The sequence below is a fragment of the Sebastes umbrosus genome, chromosome 14, assembly GCF_015220745.1.
Source record: "Sebastes umbrosus isolate fSebUmb1 chromosome 14, fSebUmb1.pri, whole genome shotgun sequence".
NCBI lineage: Eukaryota > Metazoa > Chordata > Actinopteri > Perciformes > Sebastidae > Sebastes > Sebastes umbrosus.
In genome coordinates, this window is record NC_051282.1 from 7822590 (window position 1) to 7841088 (window position 18499).

At 42.1% G+C, this 18499-nt stretch overlaps 1 protein-coding gene across 2 annotated transcripts in view; it reads left to right on the plus strand.

Moving 5' to 3' along the window:
• grin2aa (glutamate receptor, ionotropic, N-methyl D-aspartate 2A, a) overlaps window positions 1-18499 on the plus strand; it is a 184357-nt gene that overhangs the window by 158838 nt on the left and 7020 nt on the right. For both annotated transcript variants that reach the window (XM_037791906.1, XM_037791907.1), the window contains 4 exons: window positions 5129-5289; window positions 9901-9990; window positions 12039-12136; window positions 17459-17697. In XM_037791906.1, the coding sequence (XP_037647834.1) occupies window positions 5129-5289; window positions 9901-9990; window positions 12039-12136; window positions 17459-17697 (588 nt within the window). The remainder of the gene's footprint in view (window positions 1-5128; window positions 5290-9900; window positions 9991-12038; window positions 12137-17458; window positions 17698-18499) is intronic.

The following is an 18499-nucleotide window of genomic DNA, read 5'->3' on the forward strand; positions in this document are numbered from 1 at the left end:
CACATTCACCCTTCTTTGGCACTGTCGTCTGAAATCACAAGAGGTTTGATAACCTTTGTGTTACTTAACCGATAAAATAATCTATTTAAGCCAGTGACGGCAGGAAGAGCTGTTGTTAATTTTGTATCTTTTATGAAGAGGGAGTAATGAATGCGTACTGAGCTGTTGGCAACTGTCTCCCGAGGGCAGTCAGTTAGCAAGTCTGGGACGTTTTAGGCTGTACAACCACCAGGGGTTTGTCTTTACAGCGCTGGCTTATTTGTCTCTGCTTGCTGATGAGGACATGATGTTCTGGTTTCTCAACGGCTGATAGTAGAGCAGGTTTTTAGCGCACAGACTTTAACAATTCAAGTTTCAGCAAACAAGTTCTGTGCTGTGGTTGTAGCAGTTTGTCATAGAGACATACTGTAGTAACAGCAGTAACCAGGTTTTGGAACTTGTCACATGCATCAGTTTAGAAGAGATCTGAAAACCTTTTTGAGGGCTGATTTAGACAGTACATCAATAAAACTTGTAATTTTTTTTCACAACAATGTGCAAAGATTCCTCCTCTGAAAAAAAGCCAATAGACCATATGTTATAACCACTAATGAAATGCTTTAAACCACTTGCTTATAGGTGCCACTATCACCTTGTTATACTAGTTGAGCCATCTATCTGCAGGACGGTTTCTTTTATTTCTCTCTGTTAAAGTGACATGATGGAGGTGAGCCTAAAGTGGTAAATGCATCTTCTATCTGCAGTGTGATTGATGCGCCAAAATGACACAAAATCAATGACGCTTTTGGATACAGCTGCCCTTGAGAGAAGACGCGCCTGTCGGGACACAATACAAACATGTTGCCACAACACTTGGACTGATATTAGGACTGATTTTAAAGGGCCGCTCTTAAACTGCTTTCGGATTCAGAGAGCCAGCTTCAACGTTTGAGAAGAAAAGTATAACTTAAGCAACAGAAAGTAGTGGGGGGGAAAAGTCTACAGGCTGATTGGCAACTCAACACTTTGCAGTGACACCACAACAATACTGCTTTGCACCAAAAGAATAACACATACACAAGGACCTTGAGAAGCCCTGTGAAATACAGCAGACATGCAACAGAGAAACAGGAGCATTGAATCTAAAACACAGGCATATACACGTACACATAACATAGACAAAGGCACAGTTAGACACATACAAAGGGAGTCCTTTGCTTATATAACAGCAGAACTTGCATAATAACGGGAGAGAGAGAGAGAGAGAGGGTAGTGCAGAACAAAGGAGGAAGAGGAACAACAAAAGACGAGAGGAGAGATGCATAGACAGTCTGAATGAGCTGGATGCATGTCTCTAATATAGAAATTTAACCTTTAAGTACGAAACAGTCTCATAAAAAAGGTAGAAAATGCCGGGAGCTGATTTCAATCACTTGTTAACAAAATCTCAATATCTAGAGTGCATTGCTGTCGGTTCATGGTAATGATGTAGCAGGGCAGCTAGTGCTCTTATCTCCACCTGTCTGAAACACAGATCCTCTGCCCTTTCATTTTCTCATCATCTCTGCATCAAGCTTTCATTAGCAGCAGCTGGTGCAATTCTCAAAAGCACATTTTAATTGCAGACATTTTGGCATGGGATAGAAGGAAATGTACAGGGGTATTTAACCCTCATCCTACCGACTGGGGTCCCGCGGACCCCGCAGAGGTATACTTTTTGTCATATCTCACTGGTACAATGGCATATTACGGCCATTGTAGGTAAAAAAAATTAAAAAAAATGATTGAGCCAGGGGAGGGGGGTAGTATTCAGAGAAAAAACTTCTGATTTCCCAAGATTAAAGTCGTAAATTTACAAGAAAAAAAACTCAGATATTCTTTGAGATTAAAGTGTCAAATTTCCAATAAAAACTCACAAATTTGCAAGATTATATAGATACATTTATGAGAAAAATAACTCAGAAAAATGGTGGAGTGCAAAACCGTGGTAAGGAAAAATAGTGGGGAATCACATCACTTCCTTTCGCAAGGTTGGATTAACCTCATCACACGCAAAATATATTAGATTGTATTAGATTCAAAGGACATCCATGCCCTCTCATCCACTTATCAAATTTTTTATGACTTTATCAATCAATTTGTTCCTAATGATTTCATATCATTATTTTCTGTTTGTTTTAATTAGTGCTTTTTAAAAGGCCAATATATTGGGGTCCATGGGGACCCCAGTCAAAAGCACCCAAATGCAGCCTATACAGTTGAAACAGATAAAATAGAATAGATGGATAACATGTTTGCCATGGGTCCTAATTTAAAGTATCACACACTATCAGGGCTATAGGGGCACTCTGTCAGTCATTTTGAAGGAGACACAGATGCAGCAGACAGATTTCCTCATGTTCTCTGTCTATTTTCCTTTAACAGAATATGCAAATTAACTGCTATGATGTTTTTTTCTTACAGTAGATTATTCTTGTGGTCGTGGTGGACTCCAGTCCATAGTCCTTGTTTGTTAAATCAGCCTGATCTCATTCCCAGGGTTAAAATACCAAAGCTTTGTCCCGGGCGACAGCGCGTGATACCGCCGCACAAGGCACCCTTCAGCACCTGTATGAGACAAACCAGGCGTTCTATTTACAACAATGTAAACCCATCCACGGCAATAGTAAACGCCCAGTGAAAGTGAGCCAGAAGTGTGGTGGTGTAGCTTTAAGAGCAACAACAGACACAAACATAAGGCTTTCATCCAGGACGCTGCTGTTTTATTTCACTTTCACGTTGCAATCAGCTGTTTGTTTGTGTCCCGTGTTCACAACGTTCAGTTTCATTTTCACTGTACAAACATAATACTTTTAAGCCCAACCTTGTAGTTTTTTCGTAAACCTAACTGGTTTTGTTGCCTAAACCTAAAGTGACACCAAGTGGCGTGACAAAGTGGCACTTAGTAATGAGTTGGGATGACAACATGTTAGTTAAATAGATTAGTAGGATGGGGGGGAGGTCCTGGTATAGTGCATGCTGGCTAACTGGAATGATTTACTGGGACACTTTAATGGAACTGAGCCGCCGTTAATGTTACCAATTTCACCTGTGCCTTTTACAAGTCAAAATGTCCACCGTAAAAAAGGTCTTTTATCCAGCAAGATTTTTCATATGTGCCCTCTACTGACCTTAAAGCTTCTGCTCCACCTTAAAAGAGCAGTAGGAAGAACAATAGGAAGGGCTGCGTGAGGAGGGAGAATCTCCTGAGGGCTATCGCTTGTGATGCTGAGACACACACACTGTGACATCACCACTAACGCACACATACATGCACAGCGGACTTATGAACACGCCCTCACCCTGACCTGATTATACAATGGAGATGGGTGCAGGCAGATACAGTATACATAAATATTTACATATCTATAATGTAGATACATCTATGATGTAACTAGTTCGACTCAACAATAGACCACACTTTTTTTTTTTTTTAAACAGATGTTGACCAATTCTACATGCTAATAACATGCATAAAATCCCTCATGCACTGCCTATGGGTTGAGTCACTACTGTGTTGTATGACTATGTGAAAGTGACACAAAACAGACATTTAGATGTATGAGAATACATCTAAATGTCGAGAATTATTTTTTATAATATGTAGTGAAACCAGTCCTCAGTACTATACGTGAACACACTCTCACACGCACACTATGTGGTTAAAGTGGAGCTCGTAATACACACTTCTAATTGATAGGGTTTGTCTGTTTCTGGCAATGAGGGCAGATCGTTACCGCAGTGCTGGAGGGTAGGTTGTTACCGGAGCGACAAGCACACTACTACGAAACCCTTGACCTGTACACGGACTAGATTATACCTAAGAGAGGCACAGAGGGAGACAGAGAGAAATGATGGGAGAGTTTTAAAAAAGGAAAAGAAATTCAGTTAGAGGAAGGGAGAAAAGAAAGGAAGTGGCCTCTCAGCTGAGGATCTAGTAAAGCCAATGTTTATGCTTGATATTGTACATGGTCTCTTACAAATAAATCAGATAAATTAAATAAATAGATTGTGTAACTGGGCAAAGAGGGTCCTACACAGGAAGGGAAGTTAGAAAGACCTGTGAAAAGCAGAGGAAATATGACAATAGTGGACTATATGTATGATTAATCCACATTAAAAAGGACAAATTGCAGAGGGGAGGGATGAAAGGAAGAGATTAAGTGTGAAGGTTCCAATAAAGGTAACAAGAAAAAGCTTCACGGCATTTACAAGTATTCTATGTAAGTGAAATCTGATCAAATATAATGAAAGTGCAGGGGAATCAGTTGTGTTTATAGGATATATCAGACAGAGACAAACTACTGTACAGGCACTGACATTTTAGGTGCTCATAGACGCTAATAGACAACATAATGGAGGATCAGATCACACGGATATGGAGCACAAACATCACCTTACATTATTATGACATTAAAATTGATAAAAATATATTTCCTACAGTGATCTCAGTAGACGATATGTTAATTATTAACTGGGGGGACGGTTTGTTTCGTTCACCTGCGACTAAGAAACTGCCCCATAAACGAGTCTTTTGGTTTTGTATTTTTTAATACCACCCCCCTAAGCTATATAGAACCTGACAGAAGAGCAATATTCAGAGAAAAAGTCGCAATTACAAATCTGTCTCCTACTTCAGCAGCACAGAGAGCGCTATGGATTTATCAATACACAGCACAGTTAGGCTACTGATATTTCAGAGCCATGGTCAGGGCCATAGATTCTAAATTGCTCAAACCTCAGTCAGATAACAGATCAATGAGTCAGGCAGACTAGACTAACATATTCAACTAAACAACCCCCTCTGTCCCTGAACTCTCTCTGCTGCTAGGGGATGGAGAGAGTGGATGGCAGGTTAACAAGGGGCATGCCTTTGGGTTATTTTGCAAACAAGGGGGATGGTAGTTGGGGAAAAGTTAGTCCATCGCTTCACTGTGACTAGTATCTCCTCAACTGGCATAACCTGCCCATCTCGTGCTTGCACCCATGGGTGGGTACCCATGATATACACAGTTTGAAACACAGAAGCACACAGACTCTCACTGCTTCTCTCTGTGTTTATGTTTTGTTTCCCCCTCTATTTTTCCTCTCCACCTTCCCTCCACCACAGTTTCAGAACCCGTACGCGTACTCGCCTCCGTTCCGCTTCGGGACGGTTCCAAACGGATCCACAGAGAGGAACATCAGGAAGAACTACCCCGCTATGCACCAGTACATGATAAAATATCATCAAACTGGAGTCGTGGACGCACTTGTCACCCTCAAAACGGGGTAAGGGAACACTGTGTGTGCATGATTGCGAGTAAGCGCATTCCATCACTGATCCGTGATCAAATACTATTTCACTGATGCAAAATATTCACCTGTCAACCTCATAAAACGCTCTAGAAGAGTGTGTGTGTGTAATTGCATGTCTGTGAGCGTGCTTGCCATCACGTGTGTATGTGTGTGCGCGCATTTGTGTCCGTGTGTGACAGCTCCTCTGAGACTCGGGATGAATGGGTTTCCTCATTGGGAACAGCAAGAGCTATTTTTAGCACTGGTCTGGTCTCTACGATGGGACTGGTGGTGGTGGTGTGCTGTGTTATGGAAGCATACTGACGACAAAAAAAATTTGAGAGAGCACAAAACTAAATTGAGCGCTACTCAGTCTGCAAGTCAACCTTTGCAAGTGCACAGGGACGGATTTGTAAGAGCAGAATTAGATTTATGTATGCATTATCTTAAGAATCAAAATGCACACTAAATTATTAAAATTGCATTCAATTTGTTGGCATGTGACCTAGTTTTCAAGCCATTATGGCAGTTACTTTAAAGGTCAAATCAATCAGTAGCTACTACTAGCTAGCGTCATGTTAACTTCTATTTATAGCATTATTCTCTCTGAACCAGACGAAGGGTTTTCTTATATCTTCTTTTTCCGCTTTTCTTAATAATTGATTTCAGCCATTATGAGAAAAACATTTAAGAATGAGGGACTTTGTCACCTCTGAGTGAAATGCCCATCATTTCATAATAGGGGCGGTGTAAATCTGACGTATCGGTACGAATAAACTAGGCAGCGATAAGGGGTTTGCCAGAATCTGGTCCCATTTAGAGTCAAATAGACCATAAAGCAGTGTATGCTTTAGGGCGTGGCTACCTTGTGATTGACAGTTCGTTACCACGGCGTTGTCCGATTTTTAACCCTTTCACAGCGTGTTTTCAGACAATGAAAGTTAATTGCCTAAAAATGTCTTATTCAGCATTCGGTTCCTCAATAATTGGAATTGTATGCTAAACGATAAGGCATATTAGCATAAAATATGTAACTCAGATCTTGTCCCTGAGTAATCATATAGTCGCCGATCAGTCTTTATAGAGGAGCAATATATTCAAAAGCATTTTTTTCTTTTATCCGCAGGCTTTTTTTCTTTGTGCAGACTTTAACCTTGAAAAAGACATGACCCTGACATCCGGATGTCCTTGCCAGTCAAAATTGGTTGATAAGCGACCTCTTGTGATCTAAAGTGCTCATAAAGCAGCCAAAACAGCTGGAGAAAATTGAGACTGTGCATGATGAGGATTGCTCTCCCAGATCTGATTCTGTTCTTCTAAATCTGTGTCAGTGCTCTCTCAAATGTCGACTTGCAGACTGAGTAGCGCAAAGAATTCGTTTTGTGCTCTCTTAGGTCTTTTGTCGTCAATATACTTCCATATTATGTGTGTGTGTGTGTGTGAGAGAGGGAGGGGCAGCTTATCGCCAAGGACAGACTGAAAGAGTGGAATCATTTGGGGTTGGATGGATAGAAAAGTGGAGGTAAAGGCAGTGAAAGGGAAAGGGAGGAGAAGAGGCAGAGGGGTGACTCTCATCACAGCATCACATGGGAATAAGCGGAAAAGGGGCGGGGTAGGAGGCCAAGGACAAAATGCCTGATTGGAGGAAATGAAGCAAGTGTGGAGGACGGGAGGAAAGGGCCAAGAGACGAGAGAAGAAGAAAGCGGTAATGGAATGAAAATGGAAGGGCAACGGAAAAGGAAAGAAGGGGAAATTGAGGGAAAGAGTAGAGGAGGGAAGGGGAAGGGAGACGAAGGTATAGGGGACAGGAAAGGAGGAGGGGGAGGAAGAGACATTAAGGAATGGAGAGATGGCAGGGAAGGATGGTGGAAAGTGCCTGATAAAGGACAAAAGGTTGATGAGGTGATACGACAAGAAGTTTTTTTCTGATTGGTTAATAACTATGGGGTGGGATCCAATCAGAGTTCTCAGCTTTGAAGGACGGTCTGCCTCGCAGAGAGAGAGAGAGGAGAGAGGAGAGAGGGGGAAAAACTGAAGAATACAAATGCAACGAATATGAGGATGTAATTCATGATCCATGATTTTTATGCAGATACGTCTTTCTCATCCATAAGTCATAAGTAAACTGTATGTAAACACGTAAATACAGGTTAAACAACTCCTGCATCTATAATACTCTCAGTTGCACTCGCCTGTGTTGTTGTATTAACATACAGCACAGAGGTAAACACACACACACACACACAAATATGCATACCTGGGTGCACTAATATGACAAGAGAAATGCTTAGAATTAAAAACACAACTGCTCATGTGCATCTGTACACACACACAGTGAGCTGCAGGTGTGTGCAGCCTGTAATACCCTCATTGATAATTCTATTCTGTGGTATTAGCAGATGAGCAACACTGCGGCGTTCAGCTGTTGGAGGCTCGATGGCTGGATTAGCTGTGATCACACATAATGCTGACAGGCTTTACACGCCAAATCTGTTACAGCCACAAGAACCAAAACTATACGCACCAGGGGAGTTGAATTGATTTGATTTGAATACATTTCGGGGGACCTAAATTACTCACAGCACCAGCAAAGTTCAGAATATTTTATAAAAGTAAATTAATGACAAATATGTGTTAATATTGATGCATTCATACCTGTTCCAAAAACATTGCATAATGCCAACAGGGTGTGTAGTGCCCAAACTGACACGCCAGCTGCAAGGGAAACACAGCATCTTCATTCATTTTCAATGAGACCACTGTGTCGGCACAGCGGGGAACACAATACAAAGGCCACTGGCAGAAAAGTGCAGGGTTGTCTGGCAAAAAAAAAAGCAACATACTCCATTGACAAGTCACACACATGCCAACTCACACTGCAGGTAGAAAACCTTGTACCTTGTGTCGCATGCTGTACAGATTCAAATTTTTGAATAAGCAAATACAGAAGGGCAGAGAAGTTATTGTTGGTACCTTTCCCGTGTTTCCATTATATTCAATGTGAAGAGTCTTGGCATCTCATTCGACCTGAACTGTTTGTATTTCATTATCTCTCTCACCAACCCAGCCCCTTGACTTTTTGTGACGCAGTGCTGTTTGTCATTCTGTAGACATGCTTGCATGTTTTAAAGGGATGGCAAGCTAAAACGGTGAAAATATTCTAAATATAGTGTACACTTAAATATTGATTGTTTTAGTTGAGCCTTTCTTTTAGGTGGCTAAAATATGTTTTGCTGCCGTCCCCGTCCACAGCATTACATTGCTTTGGTTCTGCGCGGTAACTCCTGTCTGCTTCTCCAAACTGGGAGCGTGCTGACCGTCATCTATTGATGTACCTAATGACCTCATACAACCCCACTTCAAAACACCTGAACCATCCCTTTAAGTGAAACCGAATTTTAGACATAAAAAAGTCTTTCTCTTTTTGTATGTGGGCAAAATGTCACGCCATGAAAACATTTCACAATTTTTGAAGTAATTTCTGAATTAGAATTTCTAACGCAGCTCTGTTAAAATGTTTTCTTTGGGGTCCAGATGCTATTTGTGCAGGAGTTCAACTCACAGGTTGTTGGATGTACGGCGCCACAGAGTTTCCCCCTGGAAAATAAGATTCGGAGTCACACTAAATGGTCATTTTGCCATGTTAAAGATTACACTCAAAGGTATAGATGGAAAAGTGGCGAGAAAATCTGTGCTGCAACATTTTTATTCACCCAAATAACGGTGTGACAGATTGTGATGGCTGAATCCCTCTCCAAGCCATTAGAGCCACAGTATGTCTGGCTCGCGTCTACAAACATACGCGCACAAATCTAAGCTCACCAGTGCGCAGCCACGTGTGCACAATCACACTCATACTGAAGTGTACTCACACACACACATACACGCCTGGTTTCCCGACATGTTTGGACACACAGCCTGCGTGTGGATGGAGCCAGTGCTGGGTTAAGCTAATTACACAGCTGAACTATCGGCTGTGAGCCTCCGTTAGAGGGCTGGATCTGACATTCAGTAAATGCCAGCCAGTCACTGCACTATTAGCAGGGCTCTCTGTGTGTATATGTAATGTGTGTATGTGTGTGTGTGTGAGCGGGCACAGAGAGAGCGAGAGTGCAGCGGTTAGTGATGGCATCAGTTACATTGAAAATGTCAGTCTGAGTCTGGGATCTTTTAGTTTGTACGTTCCGCTTCGCAACCTGCTTATTTATGTTTGTGTGTGGACGAAGGCAGAGAGAGAGAGAGACAGTGTAAATGTTTGTGTCTGTCTAAAGTTTGTTTAGGTCGTCCATGTGCCTCCAAGGTCCTATCATCAGTGAAGCGTGCTGTATTGAACCGCAGCCACTCCCCGCTGTGTCCTCTGTGTGTTTGGTTACGCTTGGATTGCCGCCCTATTGGAGATGATTTAACACTTTAGAATTGATCCGCAAACAACACATTCTGAAAAATAAGCCCCTCTTCTGCTCTCTGTCTCCTCCTGTGCACTTCTCACTCACTCTCTTTAAAAAAAAAAAAAAAAATTGAAACCCCCTCATGCATCTTCATCCCCTCCTTCTGTCTGTTTTCTTCTGTCTCTTTCCTCTGTTCTTTTTTCTCCTCCTTTGCAGGAAACTGGACGCATTCATATACGATGCTGCAGTGTTGAACTACATGGCCGGCAGAGATGAGGGATGTAAGCTGGTGACCATTGGCAGCGGGTAACCAAAGCTTTAATTCTTTTAAAAAAGACACTTTTAAGTGTGGATTGTCTTCACGTCATGGTCTGCTCCTGCCATTCTTTGGTCCAAACCATTGTGTAAAGTTGCCTAAAGGGTTTGTTTATGCTTGTAATGCACATATATATATGTAAATACAAGCCGCATGGATTCTGAAATTGCTTATTTATTAAGTTCTGTGCTCTCACACATAAAAAAAGTGAAAAGTAAAAGTTGGAGATTTTTGGGAAATACGCTTAATCGCTTTCTTACTGAGAGTCAGATGAGAAGATCAACCACCTTCATGTCTGTACAGTAAGTATGAAGCTACCACCGGCAGCCTGCTAACTTAGTTTAGCACAAAGACTGAAAACAAGGGGAAACGGCTAGCCTGCCTCTGTCAGAAGGTAACAAAATAATCAAAAATCAATAATTCACACGTTGTATCTCGTTTGTTTAAAGGAACAGGGTGTAGCATTTAGGGCCACCTACTGGAAAAAAAATAGAATATCACTGCATGAAAAAACAGATTTTCAGCCCTGTGAACGCCCACAAACTTCAATAATTCCCGAAAGTTAACGGCAGTTTACAGGCTGTGAACTCCGCATTTGCCTGTGCCATAAATTGGGAGGGGTGGCGGAGGCCAGATCTTCCCTGACTGTAATTAGCATCTGAAAAGCAGTGAAATTACCAGGCTAGAACATCCCTCGCTCCGGCATTGGATGAAACAACAATCAAGAAAAATCACCTGTGATTGGTTGGTAGATCTGTCGCTGTTGGTCCCCTGGGCCATTATAATATAGGCTTGGGTCAACCCCTCTCTTACAATAATAATAATAAGTATTTTCATTTTAACTCATTTGTATTAATAAGTATGATTTCTTTAGTGTATAATCATCTGAAAATAAGAATTGTTTTGTAACCTTAAAATGAGCCGTTTATATCTACATAGGGAGCGGGTCCTCTTCACGGAGACGACCACCATGTTTCTACAGTAGCCCAGAACGGACAAACCACTGTGTTAACTTGTCCTGCTTGGACCGGAGTCGATAACGTTACTCCCTCCGGAGTTAACACCCTTCACTCCACTCAGCCGGCGGGAAACAAAACGCGTAAAACCTCTGTTGGTCTTGAGGAGCTGCAGCATTAATTTATGTACAAACGAGGTTTCAATCTACAACCTCACCGCTAGATGCCGCCAGATGTTACACACTGCACCTTTAAAAACGAAGAGTAAAAACAACAAACCAGCGTTTTTTACGGAGGGTAATGTGCCAAACTATTCCTTGGTCTGGACCTGTTGCCCAGAAACCAGCGGAGACTCCAGGTCCACTGGTCTCAAGACCACTGTTTTCAGGTGCCAGAGAGCATTTATGTGACCACATCAGTTTGATTGACATTCAAATTCACTAAATACTGTATGTTTTAATGAGTATAACATTTGTTTTAGAAAGAATAGGCAGCATTCATTGCACAGTAAAAGTGGATAAATATGAGACACATGGATTGTTATTGCATGAAAAAAAGAAACATTATTCAATGGATGGGTAGGTATTTTTTTTTTTAAGTCGGTCTTAAAACAACACCCACGTGCCCATATGCACATTGTAAGTATAATTGGTCATTGTCAATTGTTCCTCTTCTCCACACTGGCTGCCAAGAGATCCATTTATAAAGCAACTGAACACTAAATTGCTTTAAGAAGGGACCTCTTCAAGGCCAGTATGAAGCGGAGGGATGATTAAGCGGCCAACAGTGTTTCAATGTACATATGGGGCAGTATTGTTATAGTACAGACTTAAGAAAATGCAAACCTACCCTTTGGGGGCACACTTTGGGCCCCAACCAAACTTTTTTTGTTTTAGTGATATTAATTGTGACCTAAATTTCCCCTTCATGACATTTATATGAATCACTATGCATGAGGTATCTCCCTAAAGATATTTTTTAATCACAGTGACACCATCTGGAGGAATAAAGGTGAGAATGTTTGTTTAAAGGTTAAAATATGTGTTTTCTGTGTGCGTGTGTGTGCGTTTGGATGCGTTCAGGTACATCTTCGCTACCACGGGCTACGGCATCGCTCTACAGAAGGGCTCCTACTGGAAACGACAGGTGGATCTGGCTATCCTGGCCATCATCGGAGATGGTGAGAAACACACTCGCGCGGCGTTCTCATACACAAATTCAAAGTGCATGACACCATACATGCTGGCAAAAGGTTACATTGTTCCTTCGCCAGAATTGTAATTCATGCACACACATATACACATACACACTCATCTCTACTGGCTTGTCTGCTGACAGCACAAAGGGAAAGCAGTGAAGTATAAATAGTCCTTTGATGTTATTCTGGACACAAAAGGCTGCTCTAAACAGAGGGCAGAGTGTGTAAGTTATTCTAATATATTCCTCTCTGCAGCACCAGATCTCTGTGTTGTGTGTGTGTGTGTGTGTGTGTGTGTGTGTGTGTAAGCATTACTCTATCTGAATCACCACATTCCTTTATTACAGTAGCTTCAGAAGTTCTTACATAAACAATTTCCAACTGCAAAACAGAGCGAAAGTGAGACGGCTCGAGCTTTTAGTGACAGATTCATTTACATTTTACATCGAAAGCATTTTGCTGATGCAAGTGTTCACAGCCACTCACATTAAGTGCACTGAAGTTGATTAAATGAACATTGGTGTCACAATAATCCTCTCTAACCAAATCTTATCAGGGCCGCAGAGCACACAGGCCACACTCCATCATATTTCACGGCCGGATGATTTTTGAAAAACATCTGGTTCAGTGTTTTTTAGTTTTGCTTAGTTTTCTTCTCCCCATTAATAATCCCATCCAATTTTTTTTTACGCTTTTTAGCAGAGTCATTCGATGCAAGTATGCACCGAGGGTGTTTGAAATCTGTACCGTCTTTGCACCATGCTCATACCTTCAGCATTGTTGTAAAAAAAAAAGAGAGAGATAAAGTCATAAAGGGAAAAAGAGGTAAGTGACTGGGGGATAAGGAGAAAAAAGAACTGCAAAGAAATTGTGTGACAGGAAGAGAGGGAGGAAACGGATGGATGGACAAACTACGTGATGAGAGAGACAGACAAACGGAGACAGTGCACTTGTGTGATGGCCAGAGAGAGGTCAAAGAGAGGATGGGGCAGGGAGCACGGGACGAGAGGAAGACAAGGAAAGACTGGAGGCAGGGAGCACGGGACGAGAGGAAGACAAGGAAAGACTGGAGGTAGGGAGCACGGGACGAGAGGAAGACAATGAAAGACTGGAGGTAGGGAGCACGGGACGAGAGGAAGATAAGGAAAGACTGGAGGCAGGGAGCACGGGACGAGAGGAAGACAAGGAAAGACTGGAGGTAGGGAGCACGGGACGAGAGGAAGATAAGGAAAGACTGGAGGTAGGGAGCATGGGACGAGAGGAAGACGAGGAAAGACTGGAGGCAGGGAGCACTGGACAAGAGGAAGATAAGGAAAGACTGGAGGCAGAGTCACGGGACGAGAGGAAGACAAGGAAAGACTGTGTGTCAGGTAGAGAGAGAGAGAGAGATGGAGAGTGAGAGGAGGGCAGTTCCTTGATAGATGACAGTGACTCTGTGTCTTGGCAGATGCCACTTGATCAGATAGACACAATGTGGGTGGAGAGCATATGGCTTTTCACGGACAGAGAGAAGATGTGTTCAGGGTAGAGTGGAAGAAGGTGAAGAACAAACAGACAGACAAAGACAAAACAGTCTGTCTGGAAACACACAGTCTGGCACAGAGATAGCAAAGGCAACTGCAGGTCATACCTCTTCTTTAAAGGGGACATATCATGCTCATTTCCAGGTTCATACTTGTATTTTGGCTTTTTACTAGAACATATTTACATGCTTTAATGTTCAAAAAACATATGCATTTTCTCATACTGTCCGTCTGAGTATAACTGTATTCACCTTCTGTCTGAAACGTTCAATTTTAAGGCCCTGATGCACTAAGCCGACGGTGAGCATCTGTCGGCCTAGTTTTTACAGCTCTAGTTTGCCCGTTTTGGAGTTTTTTTGGACGATTCAGAATGTTGATCAACGGTGGAGCTCATCGGTGAGAGAAATCCGTCTGATTGGCTGATCAGCTTAAGAGAATAAGTGCACGAGGAGAGATACGGAAGTGAGGAAAGCAGGCCAATGAGTAAAGTCAAGAGGGCACACACAGAAGGCTCCTCTAATTTTTCATCTTCATCTCATCTGATCACTCCAATACACGGATATTTTCACAGCGACATGGCCATCTGGAATGAAGCTAAGTTGTGAGTGAGAGGGGTGTGAAAATGGTCGTCCTCGGTCTTCCGGTTTCCCTTCTTGAATGACGAATACAGACTACCGCGACCTGCTGGTATTGAGAGTTATTACATCTCGCACAGGTGCAAAACGTACGGTACGTGCTAACTGGCCATCGGCTGTAGTCTTTGCACTGTGTTGAAGTGCAACTTGTTGGCCAAGACATAGGCAACGTGAAGCGGCACAGCAGTTGGCCTTCATCGCCGCTAGTTCGTTAATGTCGGTTTGGTGTGTCTTGGCCTTTAGAGCCTGTCTCTTTAAGCCTCCCTCCCGAAAAAGCCCAGTCTGCTCTGATTTGCCTGTGAGACAAATATGACTCACCTTTGCAAAGGCAGTTCCCAAGCTGTGGGGGGTATACTGTATTCAAATGAGCCGGCATGTGACATAGGATGGGAGCCAAATCTGAATGTGTTGTTGCATCACATGTTTTCTGAGCTAGATGTAACTGGGTTGTCTTATTTCACAGCTTGTGGGTTGGTAGCTACTCCAGATACCCAAATGTTTGCACAAGCACTGAAAAAGTGAGTTTTTCATGATATGTGCCCTTTAAGGGTTAAAAGAAATTACAAAATATTACAAAATAAACATATAATTAGAATACAGTTGTCTTACAGTACCTGTCTGACAATAATGTGGAAATGTACCAAATTTGTGCTTTTACTACTAGTTTAATCCTAGTTTCAGACAGCACAATCCTGATCAGATGTACCCATCTTGGAGCGGCAGCAATAGTCCAAATTCATACGCTTTGACAGTGTAGAAAGATTGTCATCTGTTAGACCTAAATATCCTCCAGTCAGGGTCTGGAACTATTTGTGCTCGACCATTCATGAGGTAGAGTTATTTCAAACTGCAGATAAGCACTCTGAAGGAACTTTCGCATTAAGCGAATGTCCTGAACTGGAATGGATTTCGTGTTTGTGGTTCATAATAATGTAATGGAAAAGACAGAATTGCACAAAGTTTTGTTACTGCACTCAAACCGCTTGAACTAAATGCTTTTTTTTCTTCCTAGTCCTAGATACTTCAAGTTCAAACATTTGTAAAAGCCCTGAAAGTGTACATGAAACGTGTAGAGACTTGTGTTCCTGTGTTCCAACCGACTGGTCACCAGACTATTTCTTGAGCCGTCTGACTGCTGGAAAGAGAACAAAATTTGAATTTCAGCAATACTTAGCCCCGGAGTCAGAGCAACAGTGCAGACACTCCCCAGAGCTTTCCCCTTGAATGCAGTCGATTTAAAAAAAAAAATAAAAAAGAGACAAAACGACCTGTTGATACCTAAATACCTCATTTATCTTCATTCTCTTTGGCTGCTAATTCCAAGCATGTCATACTGTCGTATTAAAAAATATGCACCGTGGCTACATCTATTAGTGTATTTGCGAATCTAAAAGGAGACAAATTCTCTTCAATTGTCCAAAAGGTTTAATGATGTCTTAGTGAGTCTGCACCCTCAAGACATCTAGCTGAACACCACCATGATATTTGTCTTTCCCCACTAGCAGCCTTAGTTATCCTTCCCTGAATGACACAGATTGGATTAGCCACGCGCCAAATGTCACAGAGGAAGCCAGAGAGGGAGGGAAGAGGTGGGGGGGGGGATACTGAGGGAAGGGAACACAGAGTGAGGGATGAGAAAAGATAAGGTCTTTGTTGCTTTCTACCTTTCTTTCATTAACACTAAAGAAACAATCTCTTTGCCCTATCAGGCAACATTATCCAGTGGCTGGTGATGCCCAAAGATATTTATTTTAAACAACAACCTGAAAAACCAAACAATTCAAGAAATATATTAGTATTCAACCTTTATAGCCTGACACAGATATTTCAAAACTGAATTCACCCAAAAGCAGACAAAATATTTGCCACAGTCAAGTATCTTTAGATCTCACTATTATGAGATTTTAGTGCAAATACATGAAAAATCTCAACAGACATTATTCTTTTTTGGGGTTCAAAAACTACACTGAAATACAACTTAGAATACCATATAGTACCTTGCATCTGCTTTTAAAATAATACTAATTATGACTCTCTTTGCAGATGATATCACCATTTACCATTAATTTATTTAAAGTTACTACAAGGTACTTTTAACTGGTTATGAAACAGTCTAAATTGAATACTGATGCCTATGACTTACATAAGTAAACAAGACCATCATTGAGAAGGTTGGCTATTTCTTTCTGTAAAGGGACTCTGGTGCTTGGAAACACTACCGCTTCTGTCCACAGGGACCGCCAAAATCAACACAAAAGGAAAATTCCTCATAGTAACTTTAAAACAAATACAAATTTAAAATGCAAGTACACATCCGCTTTGACAGGGTGTTTTTTATGTACAAACACAATAACTAAGTTATTCTAAATGTAAATCCATGTCTCATATAATGTAGTATCAGAGTATAAACATACTGTATGTCTACCATTAAAATGTAATTGGCTCAGGCCATAGACTGTATATAAGAAGTGGATTTAGTCACTGTGATGTCACCCATTAGTTTGTGGACTGCCATTTTGAAGCCTCGGACCTTCTAGTTATTTTGGCCGTCACCATTTTGGTATTTTAGAATTAGAAGTGACATGAGAGGGTGGAGCTACGTACAACCGAACTCTGAACAAGACATTTTCAGGCGACCAAAAAGGTTATAATTAACTTTCATGAACTGAAATCCAACTCTGAAAGAGCCACAGTTGTAAGAAGAAAACACGGACAACTCCCAGACCGGACAACGCCGTGGTAGCGACCTGTCAATCACAAGGTAGCCACGCCCTAAAGCATACCCTGCTTTATGGTCTATTTGACTCTAAATGGGACCATAATTTACTAAATGAACATCATGCTGTATTGAAGAAGACTTGAAACTAGCGATTGAGACCATAAACTCATGTTTACAATGTTTACTGAGGTAATAAATCAAGTGAGAAGTAGGCTCATTTTCTCATAGACTTCTATACAATCAGACTTCTTTTTGCAACCAGAGGAGTCGCCCCCTGCTGGCTATTAGAAAGAATGCCACTTTAAGGCACTTCCGCATTGGCTTCGCTTCTCAGACCCGGAGGTTGCCCACCAGTTGAGGCTTTCTCAAACCCCAATGAGCCGTTCAGTAAAGGATTTGAGCCTCTCTCTGTTCTTTTGCTTTTCAGGTGAGATGGAGGAACTGGAAGCCCAGTGGCTGACAGGAATTTGCCACAATGAGAAGAATGAGGTGATGTCCAGTCAGCTAGATGTGGACAACATGGCTGGGGTCTTCTACATGCTGGCCACGGCGATGGGGCTCTCCCTCATCACCTTTGTCTCTGAGCATCTCTTCTACTGGAGGCTTCGATACTGCTTCACTGGGGTCTGCACCGGCACGCCCGGACTTCTTTTCTCCATCAGTCGGGTAAGGACCGGCTTGTTTATAGAAGGTGTATGTTTGCATGTGCAGGCTCGTTCTACAAGCATTCTTTAGCCTTTGTTGGGCTTGGGAGAACAAGAAACCTGCTACAGCTTTACACAGAATTTAGTTTTTAATCAAAACAACGGTCTTAAATTTGGCCCAATAGTCAACTCACAGAAACAGGCCATTGAGTGTGTACATATGCGAGTTTGTAGCTGTGTGAATATCTGGGCCTGAGGTGGTCTGACTGGGTTAACAGTGGTCGTGTTCAAGGCTATAAAGTGGAACGAAGCTCTGCAACTATACTGGGGGTTAATGCTGCATTATTGGGGTCAGACAGGCCTATCGTGGTCCTATTTTCTATCAGCATTACAAGAGAGCAGAGCAAGTATGAACACGAGCACACAGAAATTGAGAGGAAGAGAGCTACTATTAAACTAAGAAACTGAGCGAAGCAAGGGGGGGAGGGCTGCACAAAGGAGGATGGGGATGTAGACGGGAGGGGGGATCACGAGGCAGCCCTGCATATCGACAAAAATAGATCCTAATTGCAGCATGTTTTTGGGTGAAATCACGGCAGCCCACGCTAAATCAATCTATTCTCTCTCATTCTGTTCTGAAAGGTCAGCATTCTCCCTTGTTGTGTGTGAGAACAGAAGACATGGACGTGCATCCCTAAAAGCACTGCAGTGTCTCTGCACTATTTTCGAGGCTGACTCTGTTTTCAAAGTTAACAGAGGGGGGTAGTGAGGAGACAAAAACTTTTAGAGAAGATAAAGTGAAGTACTTGATTTCAGAGCCATTC